The sequence below is a fragment of the Mastigoproctus giganteus genome, chromosome 7 (genome assembly GCF_048544385.1).
Source record: "Mastigoproctus giganteus isolate SK-2022 chromosome 7, ASM4854438v1, whole genome shotgun sequence".
In the NCBI taxonomy this organism is placed as follows: Eukaryota; Metazoa; Arthropoda; class Arachnida; order Uropygi; family Thelyphonidae; genus Mastigoproctus; species Mastigoproctus giganteus.
In genome coordinates, this window is record NC_143581.1 from 201,688,649 (window position 1) to 201,708,370 (window position 19,722).

The 19,722-nt window shown below is 35.7% G+C and overlaps 1 protein-coding gene across 1 annotated transcript in view; it reads right to left on the bottom strand.

Annotated features, from left to right (window-relative positions):
- LOC150083570 (general vesicular transport factor p115-like) overlaps positions 1 to 19,722 on the bottom strand; it is a 114,960-nt gene that overhangs the window by 39,695 nt on the left and 55,543 nt on the right. The window contains exons 9-11 of the mRNA XM_090378525.1: positions 8,610 to 8,674; positions 4,167 to 4,255; positions 1,532 to 1,686 (exon numbers count right to left, since the gene is read on the bottom strand). Coding sequence (XP_090234651.1) covers positions 1,532 to 1,686; positions 4,167 to 4,255; positions 8,610 to 8,674 — 309 coding nt within the window. The remainder of the gene's footprint in view (positions 1 to 1,531; positions 1,687 to 4,166; positions 4,256 to 8,609; positions 8,675 to 19,722) is intronic.

The following is a 19,722-nucleotide window of genomic DNA, read 5'->3' on the forward strand; positions in this document are numbered from 1 at the left end:
GAATAGATGTGCAGAAATTTGCCTTTAGCCAGCGGGTGGTTAATTGCTGGAACAAACTTCCATCTGTTGTTGTGGAAGTTGATAGGTTGAATAAATTTAAGGAGGAACTGGACAGGCATTTGGAGGGAATGGTGTGATTTTTTTTTTTTTTTTTTTGGCTGATGCTGCATAAGCTCATACACTTGATTTCTTGCATCACATGCCACTACTACTACTACTACTACTACTTACTATATATGGCATAGCGAATGGTACTTTACTATGGTGAGTCCATCGTAATGTGATTAGATCATACAGAAAATCAATCGTAAAGCTGTATTTTTAACTATTTATGTGAAACTTTGCATAACTGGGGCAGTTGCTTAATCAGGCCAAAATGCACTAGTCCAATGTGTCCCAAAAACTGGAATTGACTGTATAATGAACAAATAAAAAACTAAAGTAATATAAACTTTTAAAACTAAAGGAAGTTAAAATACATAATTAGTATCAGTATTAGCAGCAGCAAATAATGCAAGAAAGCAAGCTTATACAACATTGGTCGGAAAAATAAATAAATAAATAAACTAGGCTCCCAAATTAAAGCAGAAAATCCATACGTTTTGTAGGAATCAAATATTGGTTGTAAATAATTTAAGTGAAAAGAAACTATGTATATATAAAGTGCTTTAGCATCATAATACACAGCCATTTCTGAATAAACAGAAAATTTTTAAGGCGGCATCGTTTTAGGTTATATCTCATATTGTGAATACCTTCACAACGAGTTGCCATGATATTGCACTACTTCGAATAAGTAACGCTTCACCTAAGGAGAAGACTAATGTTACTTATTCTCAGATAGGTACCACCACCACCACCACCACCACCTAGACGGCACCGTTTCAGGGCTATTTGGCCCTTCTTCGGTGAGTGGGTAGGTACCCAAGTGATGCAATGATGGCAAAAACAGTTATGAAGTATAATTCTACAATATGAGAGATGCCTGATGGTGTATGATGTATTTAGACTAAGGCGCATTTAGGGCTAGAGCCTCAAGCTGCGAACAAATTTGAACTATGTATATATAAAGTGCTTTAGCATCATAATACACAGCCATTTCTGAATAAACAGAAAATTTTTAAGGCGGCATCGTTTTAGGTACCTATCTGAGAATAAGTAACATTAGTCTTCTCCTTAGGTGAAGCGTTACTTATTCGAAGTAGTGCAATATCATGGCAACTCGTTGTGAAGGTATTCACAATATGAGATATAACCTAAAACGATGCTGCCTTAAAAATTTTCTGTTTATTCAGAAATGGCTGTGTATTATGATGCTAAAGCACTTTATATATACATAGTTCAAATTTGTTCGCAGCTTGAGGCTCTAGCCCTAAATGCACCTTAGTGAAAAGAAACTTAAATTCATTTAATTTTAATAATGAAAATTTCTTACAAGTAAAAACTTCTGCAGTCTCCCTCTTGCACAACCACTTGGTAACAGAAAAGAAAGGACAAATGACTTGGTCAATATACTACACTAACCACTTACTATCTGCAGAAGCTGGAAGCAAAGTCTGTATAATCTGTGCTTTTCCTGATTCATTATTATACAGGAAAGACTGAAAACAGTATAATACTGCACATCTCAAGATGAAAGGTTGTCTTTCATTCATCATTGACATTAATAATACCACAATGGCTGACCTAAAATAAAGTTAAGAAATGGGTCAGGAATAGTAAGAAATATATTATAGTAAGAAAAATGAAATAGAAAAAAATAAATCAACAATACAAATATATATATATTAAATTTATAAAAGCTAAACGTACATTATCATTAATATAAATCTGCAAAAGTAGTTTTGAATGCTTGCTTAGGACCCTTAAAGACAGAATATTTCTTCCACTCACTGAAAAGTATTTCTGTACTACTGCTATTAAGCTTTTTTTGTCTCTACTTTTGCAGATTTATATTAATGATAATGTACATTTAGCTTTTATAAATTTAATATGAAACATGGGACTTTATTATCAAGCAAAAACATATTCAAAATGTGATTCTGTGCATCCAAAACCATCCAAAAATATCAACTGAAGTTTCCATAACAGCAGCTAGAATTTTTTTAGAAATGCCTTCCATAGTATCTATGATTTTGCATTTCAGTTCTTCAGTGGTAAGCGGATTATTATTGTAGACATTGTCCTACAAAAAATAATCAGATCCAGCAAATATAGTCAGTAAAACCATTCAATCTGCTATTACTGTTGCAAAAACTGTTTCACAGATTTTCACTCAGTTACAAATAATTGCTTCCAGTACATGTGGAATGTTTTCAGGCATCTTCATTGGAATTTTTTCTGCCAACTGATCTTTCTGGACATTTTTGGCAACCAAATCTCACTAAATTCACCTACACAGTAACAAAACTACTAGTTTGATAAAAAATTTTTACACAAAAGACACACTATTCAGTAGTATACTCTGTCCTGCTTGGAGAGTTTTCCTGCTATGGCACATCATTTAACCAGTGATAAAACTCCTATGTCTTACGTGCTTAATGACCCCAAACTCATCGATGCAAGCCCAATACATCAAAAAATACCACATTCAAAATTGTGTTTTTTTTTTTTTTTGTTTTTTTTTGATAACCCTGCATAATATCAGCTAATCACACCAGACAAGAAAATGTTTCTGTTTCATTATTTAAAGCTTTTTAATCATAACTATCTGTAAAACTTCCTTAATATGTAAAGTTATAATTCGACTGCATCACTCTGGCTGCCTGTAGATGAGAAATTGTAAATTGTCCACAGATGAAATCACATTTTTTAATAGTTTATTTATTTCCTCCTGGATTTTTAAAAAAACATTGAAAGTAACACATATTTCACATTGCTGCTGTGATTAACATAATAAGCAAATAATAATATCTCATGATTTATGTATTAAGTAATACTTATAACAAAAAAAAAAAAAAAAATACAAAACCAAAAAGCAATAATTTCTATGTGCACAAACATTTCTTTTCTATACATCCACCATATTGCCCATTCATTCCTCCAATCAGTGTATGACAACAAACATAATATCCAGTGCTTCAGCTACAATATATGGTACATGGATAGCCTGTGTGATATGTAAAAAAAAAAAAAAAAGAAAGAAAAAAAAAAAAAGAAAGAAAAAAAAAAAGAAAGAAAAAAAAAATAATAAATAATTGTCAGACTTTGATTTGTCTGATTTTAATAAAATTTGGAATAACCTTCATAAATCTTTCTAAGGGCTAAAAATAAAATTTTATGAAAATCTGTCCAGTTGGAGTCAAACAGCCAGATGAACATGGCAAAAATAATTGGTGCTTTATGCAAATGCAAACACAGCTAAAGGTGGGTAATCATCCAGTAAATGTGGCTTCATATAGGACTCGCTTACTTTGCAATTTTGTTCATCAATACTCACTTCTTCTTAAAGGTTCCAAGTCTCAACAAGAAGTGAGTATTAACTTCAAAAAGCACCACTGAATTTAAAGTATTAACATCAAAGAAAGTGAGTATTAACTTCAGAGGGAACCAATGAATTTAAAGCCTGAAAGTGCACAGGGAGAAGAAAGGAAAATTTAATTTTTAAAGTGAAAATTTATAGCATGAAAATTAGAGATATAAATGTAGGGATTGTAAGGTACCACCTATATAGGATGGAAATAAAATCATAAAAAACAGACATCATTCTACATCCAAAGTGTTAAAATTTATTTTAATAAAAAAACTGTTAGCATTTTTAACTCCACTCCAAGCTCATTAGCTAAGTAAATTGAGCTGCAGTAACTTATGCTACTTAAAGATAATATATATCTAAAACAAAGAAGTTATCTAGTTATTTATGGGTTCATAAAAGTGGAATTCCATGGGATAGCAGCATCATTAATTATAAAGGTATGTTGTTAAAATCAGTCATGAAATGTGCAAATGGATGCATTTTAAAACCAATATAAATAAATTATTATTACAACTGACAGTTTCTAACAAATATATAATCTTAAAATAATTATTTCAAAACAATTTCTCTCTCTCTCTCTCTCTCCCCCCCCATCAATAAAATTAAGTTGTTACTTCAAAAATTACAAAAGTTATTATAATTATAAAAAAAAAGAATGATTAAAATTTTGCAAAATAATAAACTGAGTTACTTTGGAGGAGTAGATGGAGCTATAATTGTAGCAAAATAATCTTGGTTTTCCTGTTGACCTCTGATAACTTCAGCAACAGTGTTGATTGTCTGTAAGTAATAAAATAAGTAGTTCTGAAAATGACAAAGTAATTAATATAAGGGTTATTCCAAAAGTATGCACAAAAATGGTTAAGTTATAAAAAATAAATTCATTTAAAATGAATTAATTTAAATAAAAATATTAAAAATTCATTTAAAATAATTAAAAAATTCATTTAAAATAATTAAAAAATTCATTTAAAATAATTAAAAAATTAATAAATTTATTTAAAACGAATTAATTTAAATTAAAAAATTCTGTTAAAATGAATGAATATAAAATAAATTCATTTAAAATGAATTTATTTTATAATATAACTTACATTAAAAATCTTCAATATTGTCTCTTTCATGCCTTATGACTGTGGCCCAGTTTTGTAATTTCTGAATGCTATTCAACTGTCTGCTGAAGTTGAACTGCCAGATGCATTGGGTCATGCTGCATTCAGTGCTTCTAAAGACAGAAATCTTTGTCCACACAATAGTTCCTTCAGCTTGGAGAACAGATCGTAATCGCAAGGACTCATATTGGGACTATGGAGGGGGATGAGGTAGCGCTTACCATTTGTAACCAGTGAAAATAAGCTTACAGACTGTGAGCCTTATGTTGTCAAAGAGTACAAGTGCATCAATTTCCAACATCTGTGGCTGCTTCTGACATGATTTCTGATGAAAATATATTGCACAGTAGTTTCCAGTTACTAATCTTCCAAGTGGCATGTGATCACTGTCAATAATGACCTCATAACTGTAGACCACAATGATCATTTGCATGGGCACCGACAGCATGGGGCAAGGTGGTGCAAGTGCACCACCTTTGGATTTCAAAGTAATACACAATTTTTAATATTTTCATTAATTTATTGAAACAAAATATTGCATGTATTCAAAAATTTGGTGAACAAAATTTATTCCCAAATGCATCACCTTGTAAAATATCCGGCCGGTATCCATGACCATTTGTTTCATCTTTGATTGTTAGTGGCAACATTTATAGGGGCATGGTGAAGAGAGGCTTTCACTGAGCTGACTGTGACTTCAGTTCAGGTTAAAAATTGTGTCTGTGTCTCATAATGGCAACAATGCATTCTAAAAACCTTTCACCTTCTTGTGGGTGCCTCCGTAGCCAGGAGCAGCAGTGCATAGCACACGCTTCTTGATTAGGCCGTGGTTCGAGCCTGTGACCACCAAATACGGAAAGGTCAGGGAATGACCACCGCATATCCCCGGAACAATATGGCCTTAGCTGCTAATGCTTCTAAAAAAAAAAACCCAAAACCTTCTTGTGAGTAACCTACAAGTAACTGCACTGCAATTTCTTTATACTCTGCTCGTTCATCTGACAGCAACTGTGGGACCCATCAGGTGGCAATCTTTACTTTTGTAACACTTCAGTTAAAATTCTGTGAACAAATGATTTCGGTATTCAACATCTATTTAACATCTATTTCTTTGCAGGTTGTACATGTCTTCCCTCGAAGTGGTGGTAATAATGCTTGCCAGTGTTTTGTCTGCAGATTTTCTCATATATCTAAGCATTATTTGTCTTCAGTTGGTTTGACCTTGACAAAACCTTTGAAACCAACATGAAATTGCACCTACAATCTACTGTTAACTCACCACACACTTCCTGCAACAATTCATAAATTTTTGTTGGCATTTGACAATGTAAAGTTTCAATTTTGATAAAAGATCTTTGAACTAAAACTGTAATCTGACCCAAAGTAATACCAACATCCATTTTTAAAAGCCTCTACACAAACATTCAGTGCAGGAACTCTGTCTCAAGTGCAATAATGTTGAGATTAAACTTGAAATTATTATTGTGATATATCAGTAACCCAAGCATATAGAGTGTGTGTGTGTGCAGTGTGCATCACTTTCGTACTAAAACTGATTATGATTGAATATTCTACAACTAAAAATAAGAAAAAATGTCTTATAAATACATGTCGAAAAGTCTGTACTTCCAAGATATTAAACATTAATAACAAGTTACAAAATTGTGTAATATGAAACTGAAATAAACTTCTAAAAGGAAAACATCTAAACTAGCCATTCAAAATTATTTTCATTTTATTCAATGCAGCTTTCAGTGCAACCCATAAATTCCTTGACCCATCTTATAATTTCACAACTATTCTTAATGGTTTCAGCAACTTCTAAAATGTGATTTTTCAGCTTGCCCCTTGCATCGTAATGTGCACAGGACAAACCAAGGATTTCACATGACCCCACACAAAGTAATCTGAGAGTGTGTGGTCAGGAGATTGTGGTGGCCATTGTATATATAGCTGTTCTGACCAATTCATTGGTTATTGTATTCCACATTTAAAAAATCAGAAACATCATGAGAAAAGTGGGATGCACACTATCATGCATAAACCACATACTCTGCCAACATTCATGGGGTATAGCTTCCGATATTTCCCACAAATTGTTCCGTAGAAAATGTAGGGATGCCATTCCTTGCTCATAAAAAAATAGAGGCAAATAAGATTGTCCAGAAGAATACCACAAAAAACATTGGAGGAAAAGGTATGCTGATAGTGAATAGTACTGACAATCATCTGTAGGTTTTCTTCAGTCCAGGTATGAGTGTTTCAAGAGTTGAGAATTCTGTTTCTTGTGAAATGTGATTGATCTGTAAGAACATGGCTGAGATAAGGTATACATTGCAAAATCAGCCAATGACAAAAGTTTCTGCATTTATATATTATATATATATAAACCTTGCAATGGCAATTGCTGTATAAGCATACTGTGAAATGGATACAATTGTTGTTCATGTAATGTCCTCCATATGCTTGCAGATGAAACAATCTGCAAGCATATGGAGTATTTATTCTTCAACAGTTGGTTCATTAAAATATCCCTCCAGCTGTATTTACCCATAATGGTTTCAACATACCTGTTTCTCTAAGTGATCTATCCACAACAGCAAATGTTTTAAAATTTGGTACTCATTAAGTTATAAATTTTTTTAACATATCTGTGAATAGCAGCTAGAATACTTATGAATCTCACCATCAATTCAAATCATATCAATCAACTTCACAGAATAAGCAGATTTGTTGCATTTTCCATAATACCAGCTTAACAAATGCCATATGTGTTGTCCATAATACCAGTTTAACAAGTGTCATTTTGGGTTCCATGATGAGTGCTTGTTTAGCAGTCATCATACTAGTATTTAATAACACAGTTTAAGCACCAATAATTTAATTACTCAAAGGCTTCACTAGTATAACTGAGATGGATTTACAATCCCAGAGTAGGCACATAAAAAAGTTTCATTCCTTCTTTCTCTACTTTTGGCCTTCTGATTCTCTTTATTTTTGCCTTTCTAATTATTATTTGAGGGAAAAGAAGGCATTCTAGTCATCCTTTTTCTTTCTTTTATCTTTGACTTGAATGCATTTTAAGGTATTTCATGGGCTGCTTCATACTATAGTACTCAAAACGTTTGCATTTAAATACCTTCCCCCCCATTTGAATGTTTGTCCCACTTTAAATGCCAACTAAACTGCCAATTGAAAGGAAAAAGTGGCATAAACTTTTCATATTCTGAAAAATATCCATTGTTAAATAAACTGGATAAGTAATAGATTCTTTTTACTGCAAATATCAGTGAATCTCAGATAATGAGATGTTTGTCCATGATAAAATGGCCATATGGTCCAGAAACTTTCTATGCAGTCCAGCAGGGAATCACATCCATCCCATCCAACAAAATGGATGTGATATATCTGCTGAACCCAGGATACCCTCTCACAGCTAGAAGCTCTCCCAGCAGTCCAGCTTCAAACCTTTCCCAACCATTTTAGCCACAACATGAAATCCCCCGCTTGTATCCAGGGTCAAGCCAGTTCATACTAATCAGGAAGCGCCATCAGATATCAGAATGAGATAATCTCATTATTTTGTCCATGGTCTCATTTTGTAGTATTAACAACAGAATGAGACCTTGACCTCTAATAAGGTTTTCTATAAACATAGCAAAAATTATAAATGAATAAATCAATTTGTAGTCCTTAATACAGATTCATGTTTTTATCAATATAGGATTTTATATTAACTTGAAATAGCCCTGGAAGAAAAACTCTGTAACAAATTCAAGAGCAGATTAGCTCTCAATAAATTCCTAGATAACATTATTATAAATTAATGCACTAATTATTATACTGGAAGACTGATGTTCTTGTATGAAGTAATTACTAAGTACGAAACTAAAAAAAGCAAAAGAATTACTGAGTACATTTAAACAAAACAAGATAACTTCAAACGAAGGAAACAAATTTTACACACACACACACACACACACACATACGCTACATATGTAACTAAATGCACATTAACATACCTCAGTAAGAATACCTGCAGGAATACCACTGGCCATTAACATATTACAGAGCTGTGCTAATATGCCTGAAATTGAATTTCTAAATAAATATTTATTAAAAAATATTAATGATATGATAAATTTCTCTTTCCATGCTTGAATAATTTAAAAATTACTTTAAAAAACTTTATTGAATAAAAAAAAAGGTCCAAAATTTTCATATAATTCAAATAAACAAAATATTGTTCAATAAAAAATATACATTTCTTATAGGCTTCAGAATCCTTTTCATTGTTACTATCTATACGAGATGATCACCACTTAAATTAACTGATTTTTATCAGAAACACTTTCCCATTTTTCCTATAACTGATGTGGGAGCTGATAATTTATAAGATTTAATTCAGAGATAATATTTTACATTGAATTACTAGAACATGAATTGTAAAATTCAAGAATCATGAGTGAAAATTATATATCAATTACACTGGTGAACAAATTTTCAATATATTTTTTTTTTTTTTTTGTTTCTTTGATGAAAGTATTTTTTCTGTATTGTTTTGCATGTGCAGAGTTGAGAAATCAGCATTAAAAAATTATTTTGCTCAAGTTTTGAAACTACCTGCTCTGTCTTATATCCTATAAAATATGCTATGTAGGCCTAAATCAGAATAAATTAAGAACGTCCATTGTACTATTTTAATATAGCTTATATTGAAAAACGTGTTATATTATAAAAAACTTCACAAAACTTTAAAATAATAAGAATTGATACATTTTTAGTTATTGAAAAAAAAATATATTAAATCACAGTGATCAGCAAAATATATTAAATCACAGTGATCAGAAAAATATATAAAATCACTTGATTCACATTTTATGCTTCTTCTTCACCTGTCATTTGTACCTCACATCTGAGGCATCTTTTGTCACAGTCCAGAAATAGTCAGCTAGCATTGCAGAGTTTCATTTGCCTTGTTATCGCTTCTCCATTACTGAGACATCATCACTCACTCATCGCTTAATGCATCACAGTTGTCCAAGAAAAAATACACATGGGAGTGAAGAAAGTATATTTTTAATGCTATGTTGCAGCCTGATTTATGGTACGATTACAGATTTCTCACAAACTATTTATAGTTATTTGCTTTGTTGTTTCCCAGAAAGTTTGTTGCTACAAGTTTGAGAGCATCCCAGGCCACTTTCTCATCATGGCAGATCTGATCAAAGTGTTCGTCCTTAAGACAGTCCCATGTCTGTGGAACAATTAACTTGCCTTCCTTTATTTTGGCCCCACTAAGTCTTGGAAACTTTTCCTTGAGGTATTTGAAAGCTGTTCCGTTCCATCTTGATCCATGGCCTTAACAAATTGCTTCATAAGTTCTAATTTTATGTGTAGGGGAAGTAACAGAATTTTGCTTGGCTCAACTAGTGGAATGTAACGGACATTTTTTATCCCTGAATCAAGTGACTGCCTTGAAGACAAGTATTTTCTTGTGTAATGAGAAGACCATGCTCTACTGTCCCATTTGCAAATAAAACAGCAAAATTTTGTTTCCCTGCTGCATTCCTAACAAAATGTCAATTTTTAACTTTTAAGCCACCGCAAATCTGGCATTTGTAATCCTTGTAGTTGCAGATTCAATAAGAAGCTTCATGTCAGTATTAGTATTAGCAATGGTCACATAGTGCAAGGAAGCCTATGGCTTATGCTGCACCAGCCAAAAAATAAAAAAAAATTAAAAAAATAATAATAATTAATAAGAGAAAAGGAAATGGACAACCAATGCATTTCCCTCTTCCTGTAAGTAATCATCCAGCTGACATTTGAATTTCCCCAAACTGTCAGTTTCTACCACCCATGTACGTAACTTATAACTCTCTCGCTAAAATAAAACTTCTTACAATCCAGTCTGAATATTCCCCCCCCCCCACATAACTTGGAATTATGGCCATTATGTTCTAGAAAATTCATCCTCATTCATTTTGCTTATGCCTCTCAGAGCCTTAAACACCTCAATCAAGTTTCCTCTAAGGTGCCTAGTTTCCAAGCTCTGCACCCACATATTCAAAGTCTTTCCTCATATGGATGCCCTTTTGGACCCTTTCAAGAAGCACAATGTCTTTCTTTAGGTATGGTCTCCATACTTGAACACAGTATTCCAAGTGTGGTCTAACAATAGGTTTATATAATGGGATTATGACATCATTATCTCTACTAGCAATTGTTCGATAAATCCTCGATATGACACCATGGGCCTTCCTTGCAACCAGTCTATAACACTCAGAGAACTTCATATCTAACTGTATCGTAATACCCAAGTCCCTTTCCTCCACTACTGGTTTTAGTTCAACTCTGCCCAGTGTATAAGTTATTTTGGGGTTACTGGTCCCCAGGTGCAATACCTTACTTTACTGGATTAAAGCACAGCTGCCATTTTTCTGACCATCCCTGAAGTCTATCTAGGTCATTCTGAAGAAGCTCTGCTTGGCAGCGATCATTAACTACTCTACCAATCTTTACATCATCTGCAAATTTAAACATCACGCCCTCTATCCCTTCATCAATGTAATTTATGAAAATCAAAAACAACAGTGGTCCTAATACTGATCCTTGCGGAACCCCACTTCTTACATCAACCCAATCTGAGGAATAACCATTTATCACAACCCTCTGCCTCCTGCTCTGAAGTCATCCAGCTATCCATCTAAGGATTTTCCCTGTGATCCCAACCTGTTCCAGCTTATAAAGTAACCACTCAGTCATGTGGGACTGAGTCAAATGCTTTGCTGAAATCCAAATAAACAATGCTGAAATTATTTCCTAAGTCCAGCTCTTGAGTGCCCCTGTCAAAATAGCTAACCAGTTTAGTTAAACATGATTTTCCCTTTACAAAAATATGCTGAGTATCCTTCAAAATTCCATTTCTATCTAAGTGATCCTGAATTTCACCTTTGATCATAGTCTCCACGATTTTCTCTACTACTGAAGTTAGACAACCAGCCTTATGTATTGGAGATACACTGGCAATTTTCCAATATGACAGAATCACTCCCGAGTCCAGTGATGCTCTCATAATTAGCTTCAATGGTTCAATGCACTCACTTGTCGCCTCCCTTAAGATTACAGGGTATATGCCACAAACCTCAGGAGCCTTACTGGCCTGTAGGCTGGAAAGTTTTTCATTAAATAAACATGCAAAATTTAAACATGATTAATTACATTTTTTTAAACTTCACTCCCATAATTTCTCATTGACATAAATATCGATGAAAAATAACTGTTGAGTTCATATGCAACTTCAGCTGGGGTATCTAATACTATTCCACATCCATTACATAAGGGCTGATCTGGTCTGCCCTTCTCTTCTTTGCATTTATGTATGTGAAGAATTCCTTATCCCCCCCCCCCTCTTTGCTAGCAATTTCTCATAATCTGTCTTTGCCAGCCTAACCTTTTCTGTGGAACTATTCAGATCAATTTGTAGCTGTTATAGGCTTCCATACTTCTTATTGCTCTAACTTTTCCATGCCATCTTTTTCTGCTCAAGTAATCTGGCAACTTCATTAAGAGGCCATGTAGCACCTTAAGGCATCGCAATTTCCTTTCCCGAAATTATAACCCATTCCTTTGCCTTTAACTACTACTGCTACCTCTCTCTTCATTGTCCACCACAGAACTCCGTGATCACTTGCTGCTACTGGTTCCTGTACTGTTAGCCCTATTATGTCATCTGGTTCATGGGTGATGATGAAGTCTAGAGCATTCTTTTCCCTAGTGCTTTCCCTGAAATGTTGATACAAATAACAATCATCTATCATCGTTCCGCTATTCCAAGGGTCAACGTATGAAGCCTCGCCACCATTCCCTGTCCGTGTACTTCTCTCCGTCATTGATTTCACTCCAATTTCCTCCTCTCTTAATGACATTGGTCTTTATCATGTCCTGCCATCTCATTCTTGGTCTCCCCCCTTGGTCTTTTGTCCCTTAATTGTAAATCAATTGGGTATTTTAATAGAAAAAGAAGCCTCAAAACTAATCATCTAGTTGATTTAAAAATTTTGTCCCCCATGTGGAGTTTCTTTCCCACTTGCTCCAATCAATTAGAGGCAAATTAAAATCACCCATACTAAGACATTCATGCTTACTTGCCCATGCCATTTGCATGTAGAGGTTCTCATCATAATCTTCACAATCACCTAGCCTGTAGATTACTCCCACTCTTGTTATATCTTTGCTTCCAACTATCTCACACCATACAGATTCTATACTAGCATGTGAAATGTCTGAATCCAGGATAGCTTTTGTCGCACTCAGACTGCTTTTGATAAGAAGCATGACCCCACCACCCCTTCTATCTTCCCTATCCTTCCTAAATACATTATAAATACCATACTGAAACTCATCATCCCCTATCTCTGGGTAGCACTACATTTCTGTAAGCCCTATTATGTCAGCATTACTTGTCCCAACCAGCAGTTCAAATTTACTCATTTTATTGACGACACTTCTGACATTACTGTATAAACAATTACCCAGGGTCCTGAGCTGGATATCATCTTTCTTCTCTTTCTTGGTCATTCCTCTCTCTCTCTCTCTCTCTCTCTCTCTCTCAGTGTTACGTGGAAATTTCTTTTGGCTGGTGCAGCATAAGCCTCAAGCTTCCTTGCACTACATGGTTAATAATAAGACTTAGTGTTCTTGTACAGTTAACTACCCTGAGTCCCTGACACACACACCCCTTAAAATTATTTAAACTAACTTCCCTGGCATTTAGAGAAGAAGAGGGCACTGGGGTTGCAGAAGAGAAAAGTCGGTGGATTTTTAGCTGCTGTAAAGGGATAAGTATTTTTAATTTTTACCATATTTTTTGTTAATTGACATAATACATTGTATTTTACAAAGATATTAAATAGGTTTAGTAGCATTCGTTAGCTTCTTATTTCGAATTTAGCCAGCAATTTTTGGAAGTTACAACTCCCGGTGTTGGTACCAATATTGTTGAACAAGCTGCCATATTGTAGTCGATAAGAAATAGCTTAATGTATATATATATATATATCTCGAACTTATAGCATAAGGTATAAAGTAAAACTAGACAGTGTAAGGTATAAAGTAAAACTATATAGTGTAATACGAAGCACTGTATTAAGAATCTGTTAGCTTATTATAGTATTATCAATTAACCAAAAATTATATTAATCTTATTAAAATTCATTGTTAATTAAATTATATTTAAAGGGAAATCATGACCCAGACTACAGCTGCGAAGTGAAAATCACAGACTAGCGAGAGTGCTGTGACTCGGGGGAGAAATGAAGGGGACAATTCTCCAAAGTATCACAGTCTCAAAAAATGTGCAAAATGTGAAATGTTTGCTGACCTTTCTAAAACAGGACATGATCTTGGCAAGGAGGTTGTTATTGTTGTTGTTTGGTTTTTAGGAGCATTAGCAACTAAGACCATATTGTTCCGGGGATATGCGGTGGTCATTCCCTGACCTTTCCGCATCCTACGTATTTGGTGGTCACGGGCTCTAACCCTGGTCTAATCAAGAAGTGTGTGCTACTACGCACTGCTGTTCCTGCCCACCTGGCTATGGAGGCACCTTAGGCAAGGAGGATGCCTTTGTGTGTACTAGGTGTCTAGAGTGTCAAGAAATTAGGTGCCAACTCAGCGTTCTGATGGGCGTCTATGAGAGCTTGAGGTGTAGGGTAAATGCCCTCGAAAATTTAATATGAGGGGCCCATCAAGCTCTCAACAGCCCAGCTCAACAACAGAGTTCACTCCTCTGCATCAGGCAAAACAGAGACAGTCTCCAAGGCAGAATGCGATGGTCCCAAAGGAACTAGTTATTGTTGGTGACTCTGTCAGGGAGATGGGGAATATACTAGGTGGAACAGGACCAGGGTATGTCTGCCAGGAGCAAAAGTTGATGACATTGTAGAGCAGATATCATCTTTTAAGGGCAAAAAAAGTGATGTTGTTGTAAACGTTGGAACTAATGACATTAAGAGATCTGCAGATTTAATCAACAAGTACAGGTCAATGTTGAAAAATGTTGCGTTAGGGATGAATGTGAAAGTGTCTGCAATTCTGCCCAGACACGATAGGAGGGAGTATATGATGAGAGGCTTGTCGATCAATTCAGCCCTGGAGAGATTGTGCAAGACTCAAGGGGTAGAATTTTTTTCAGCCTGGTCTGTGCCAGGAGAGACTGCTTCTACAGGGATGGGGTACACTTAAATAGAAAGGGTGCAAGAATACTTGCTGATTCTATTGAGGCAGTGTTAGGAGAGTCAGAAAACTGCTAGCTTGTGGGGATACACAGACTAAAAGGTTAACAGTGGCTGCAGGCAGAGGCAAAAGTGATTCTTGCACTGCTTCAATTAGAATGAGCAGCAGCCTGGAAAGCAAGGTGATAGAGATTTCCAGGACTGTTGAGAGTCATAGTGGAACAAGTAAGTACATGGGCTGTGTTAGGGTAACCAAGAGTAGGAAGAGGTGCTTGTTGTTTGTTGTTTTGGATTTTAGGAGCATTAGCAACTAAGGCCATATTGCTCCAGGATATGCGGTGGTCATTCCCTGACCTTTCCGCATCCTCCGTATTTGGTGGTGATGGGCTCGAACCCCGGTCTAATCAAGAAGCGTGTGCTACGCATTGCTGCTCCTTCCCACCTGGCTACGGAGGCGCCAGGAACAGGTGCATGTATACTTGCATGTGCACCAATGCTAGGAGTATAGTTAATAAATTTGAAGCTTGAAGTACTAGTCAAGACATCAAAGGCAGATATTGTTGGGATATCAGAGACATGGTGTCACATAGATATAAGCAGTGCAGAATTGGAATCTGGGGAGTACAATGCATACAGGAAGGATAGACAGGGCAGGAATGGAGGAAGGGTTATGCCGTTAGTAAAGAAACACATAAAATCTAAGGAAGTGCATCCAACTGATGTTGGCGGACAATGCAGTATTGAGTCTGTTTGGTGTGAAATAAGCACTGGGAAAGGAAAAATAAGAATAGGTGTGTGTTATAGGCCTAATGAATCTGATGATTATAATGAGCAGTTGTGCAGAGAAATAGAGTGGGCCAGTAAATCAGAATATCTTATAATGGGGGATTTTAACTTTACACATATCGACTGGAACTCATGGGTTGGTCACTCGTTCACACTAGCAAGACTTTTGTGGATTTATTGGATGATTTTTCTACAGGAACATGTTCGAGAGGCAACCAGAGGGAGTAATACCCTTGATCTGATTATCAGCAGTAATTATTCATGCATTAAGAATTTGCAGATAAAAGAACCACTGGGTGACAGTGATCACATTGTACTGATGTGGGAATTACTTAAGATATAACTACCATAAAGGCTAAAGGGAAGAGCTTTTGCTTTCGTAAAGGTGACTACAGAGTTCTCAGACAGTTTTTAAATTCTGTGCAGTGGGATCAACTTATGATGTTACCAATGTTGAATTCTAAATGGGTAGCCTTCAGGGACTTAATTTTGGAGGCTACTAGGCTTTTCATTCTGACTAAGAAATACTGTTCAAGGTTTAGGCCTAAATGGATGTCAGATGAATTAATGAGGCTTATGGCAGAGAAAAAAAAATGTATGGGATGCATATAAAGTATCAGGTGACACAGAAGCCTATGGCAGGTATACACTAGTCTGTAATCAAGTCACAAAGGAGGTTAGGCAGGCAAAGGCAGATTACATGAAATCTTTGGCAAAGGATGCAAAGAAAAACAGCAAAGAATTCTTTACTTATGTAAACTCTAGAAGGAAAGGAATGAATCAGATTGGACCACTTAACATAGATGGTTTGACTATTGATGATCATGCTCAGGTAGCTGATAAACTGAATGAGTATTTTGCATCTACATTCACACGAGGAGTTATTCAATGAGGGGAGTGCCAGAAGTTTATCAAACGCTAACAGGGAGCTAAGTAATTTTGTAATAACTGAGAGCAAAGTGGAGGAGAAATTGTTGAAATTAAACATAAGGAAGACACCTGGGGTGGACGGGATCTATCCAGTTATATTAAAGGAGGCAGCAAAGGAAGTAAGCAAACCCTTGGCCATAATTATGAGAGCTTCTTTGGACTCAGGGGAGGTCCCCATGGACTGGAAGTGTGCAAATGTATCACCAAATCACACAAGTAACTACAGACCTGTTAGTTTAACTTGTGTTCCAGGGGAAATAATGGAATCACTGATTAAAGAAGCATTGCAGGATCATCTAGACAAGACCGCAGTAAAAGTTAAGACACAGCATGGGTTTGTTAAAAGGAGGTCTTGTCTGACCAATTTGATTGGATACTATGATGTGGTCACAAAGGAACTGAATGCCAAAAATAATTTTGATATCATATACTTGGATTTCAAGAAAGCTTTAATACTGTTGCACATGGAAGACTGCTGTACAAATTGGAGAGGTAGGGCATTAAGGGTAAATTGCTACAATGGATAAAAGGATGGTTGAGTGGGAGATGACAGAGAGTGGTAATCAATGAACACTGCTCTTCATGGACAAATATTATTAGTGGGTTTCCCCAGGGTTCAGTGTTGAGCCCATTGTTGTTTTGTATATTTATCAATGATATTGATGAAGGTATATCGGGTTTAATGTCCTAGTTTGCAGATGATACAAAGGTTGCCAGGGTTGTTAACAACAGTAAAGATAGTATGCTACCCCAACTGGATCTAAATAAGTTGGGAAAATGGGCTCAGAAGTGGCAACTGAAGTTTAACAATGACAAATGCAAAGTACTGCATATGGGTAGCAATAACCAAAGAGAAACGTACCAATTGTGTGGTACCACTCAGGGAAGTGGAAAGTAAAAAAGACCTGGGGGTAATTGTGCAGTCAAATATGAAGTTTGTTGAGCAATGCAGATGGGCTGCCAGGGCAGGTCATGAAGTCTTGTCATTGAGATATTGGAATTTTGCTAGCAGGGACAGGGAGGTGATTATCCTGTTATACAAGGCAATGGTCAGGCCACACCTAGAGTACTGTGTACAGGTCTGGAGGCCTCATTTTAGGAAGGATGTCGAGTTGCTAGAAAGAGTACAAAGAAGGGCAACAAGATTGGTGAGGGGAACAAAGGGGTGCTCTTACCAAGAAAAGCTTAAGTTCTGCAAATTGCAGTGCCTGAAGAGTAGGCACCTGCGAGGTTGTTTGATTGAGGTGTATAAGGCCTTGAATGGGTTGAGCAAGCTGATGCTGATTCTTCCTCTTGCGCAGACTAAGAACCTAAGGGGGAACAGTTTCAAATTGAGGAAAGATAGTTGTAGAATAGATGTGCAGAAATTTGCATTTAGCCAGCGGGTAGATGATTGGTGGAACAGGCTTTCATCTTTTGTTGTGGAAGCTAATAGCCTAAATAAATTTAAGGCTGAGCTGGACAGGCATTTGAGACAAATGGAGGGGTGAAATGGGAGGGGGGTTTGTTTGTTTTTTTTGGCTGATGCTGCATAAGCTTGCTTTCTTGCAACGTATGCTACTACTAATGCTAATGCTAATTTGCTACCTGTTCAATTGAAATGTTTCTGCCCTCAGAACATCTTGCTGATATGTTCTGTTGTGGCAACAAACAAGAACTCTTGAGGTATGTGTAAGTGTTACTTTGACCAATATTATCAGATAAACACATATCTATATTATGCATGTCCCCCCCAAACTAGCAGTTTCCCTGAACCTTTAAAGTATCCTCAATAATACTGGAAAAAACTCTTGCACCATCTTTGTTTAAATGTATCCTGTCTCTACAAAACAGATTCCTTCTACTACAAGTGTGGACCAAGTTGATAGAAATTTCCTCCAAAGGCCTTGCAGAGTCCAAGTCTTGGGTTAATCCACAAGACTTTCTGCATATAATCCCCCCTATCATGCCTGGGCAGAATTGCAGCCACACAGACATTGTGACCTAACTCATGGAATTTCATCAGCATGGTCCTATATTTGTCTAACAAATAATCAGATCATGTATGCTTAATGTCATCCATCCCCACATGAATAATAATATTCTCTTTACCGCCTTTAAAACTGCCAGTCTGTTGGTGACATCATGAATAATTGCTCCCAGCAGACATACCCTAGTTCCAGTCGACCTATCCTTATTACAAAAAATATTACCCGTTTCCCTGACAATGGAATCTCCTAATAAAGGAGACGTTTGTTCATATGTCCATATGAACAAACTGTTCTGGGGCCCGAATCGGGAGTGCATCAACTGATAGGTTTCTAGAGTCTTGAGTCGCTGATGAGCTCCCAGTTACATTATTCTCGAGGGCAAGCACTTGTTTTTTCAAACTCAGATTGTTGTAGCAATGCACAAAATTGTAACTTAAGATGGTGCACTTCTTACAATGGGGACAAAGAAAAGAATCTCCAAGTGAGCTAGGATTATCCACTAGGTCGACCTTGGAATACATACCACAGTTTCTGCAATCGACAAAATCTTGACTCACCTGGAAATTGCCATTGGCTATTTCCGTATGAGTCATGGTACCCTCTCATGAAGTGTTCAAGGCAGATCTTGTAATAGCCATTATAAAATTTACTAATTATTAATAAAAGAAACTTTCAAAAAATTATATTTATAATATTAAAAAAAATCAAACTATTACAGGAAAAAACTTATCAAAATAAATTTACAATTACAATATACTAAATAACCTTTGAAATCCTGCTCTGAAATTCATACATATTATTATTATATGTTATCATATGATAATATGCATGGTTTTTAGAATTAATGGTAGTCCATTGCCATTATGTAGTAGCACTGCTTTTAAACTCTAAATTGAGTTTAAAAGCAGTTTTTAAACTCAATTTAGAAGAATACATGAAGTTGCCAGCCTTGAGGGTTGTGATTAAAATTATGTGAGCCCATTAGAGAGAGAGAGAGAGAGAGAGAGAGAGAGAGAGAGAGAGAGAGAGAGAGAGAGAGAGAGAGAGAGAGAGAGAGATTCTGCTGTTGTAGTTTTCAGCCTAAAAATTCTGCCTTATTTTTTGCTAAATCAAGTTTTCTGATAAGATCGTTTAATTCATTTTGCATAACTTTGTGTGGCTCTGCAGAATGGAAATTGGAAATAAAATCAGGATCTGTTCATGTGAAGGAT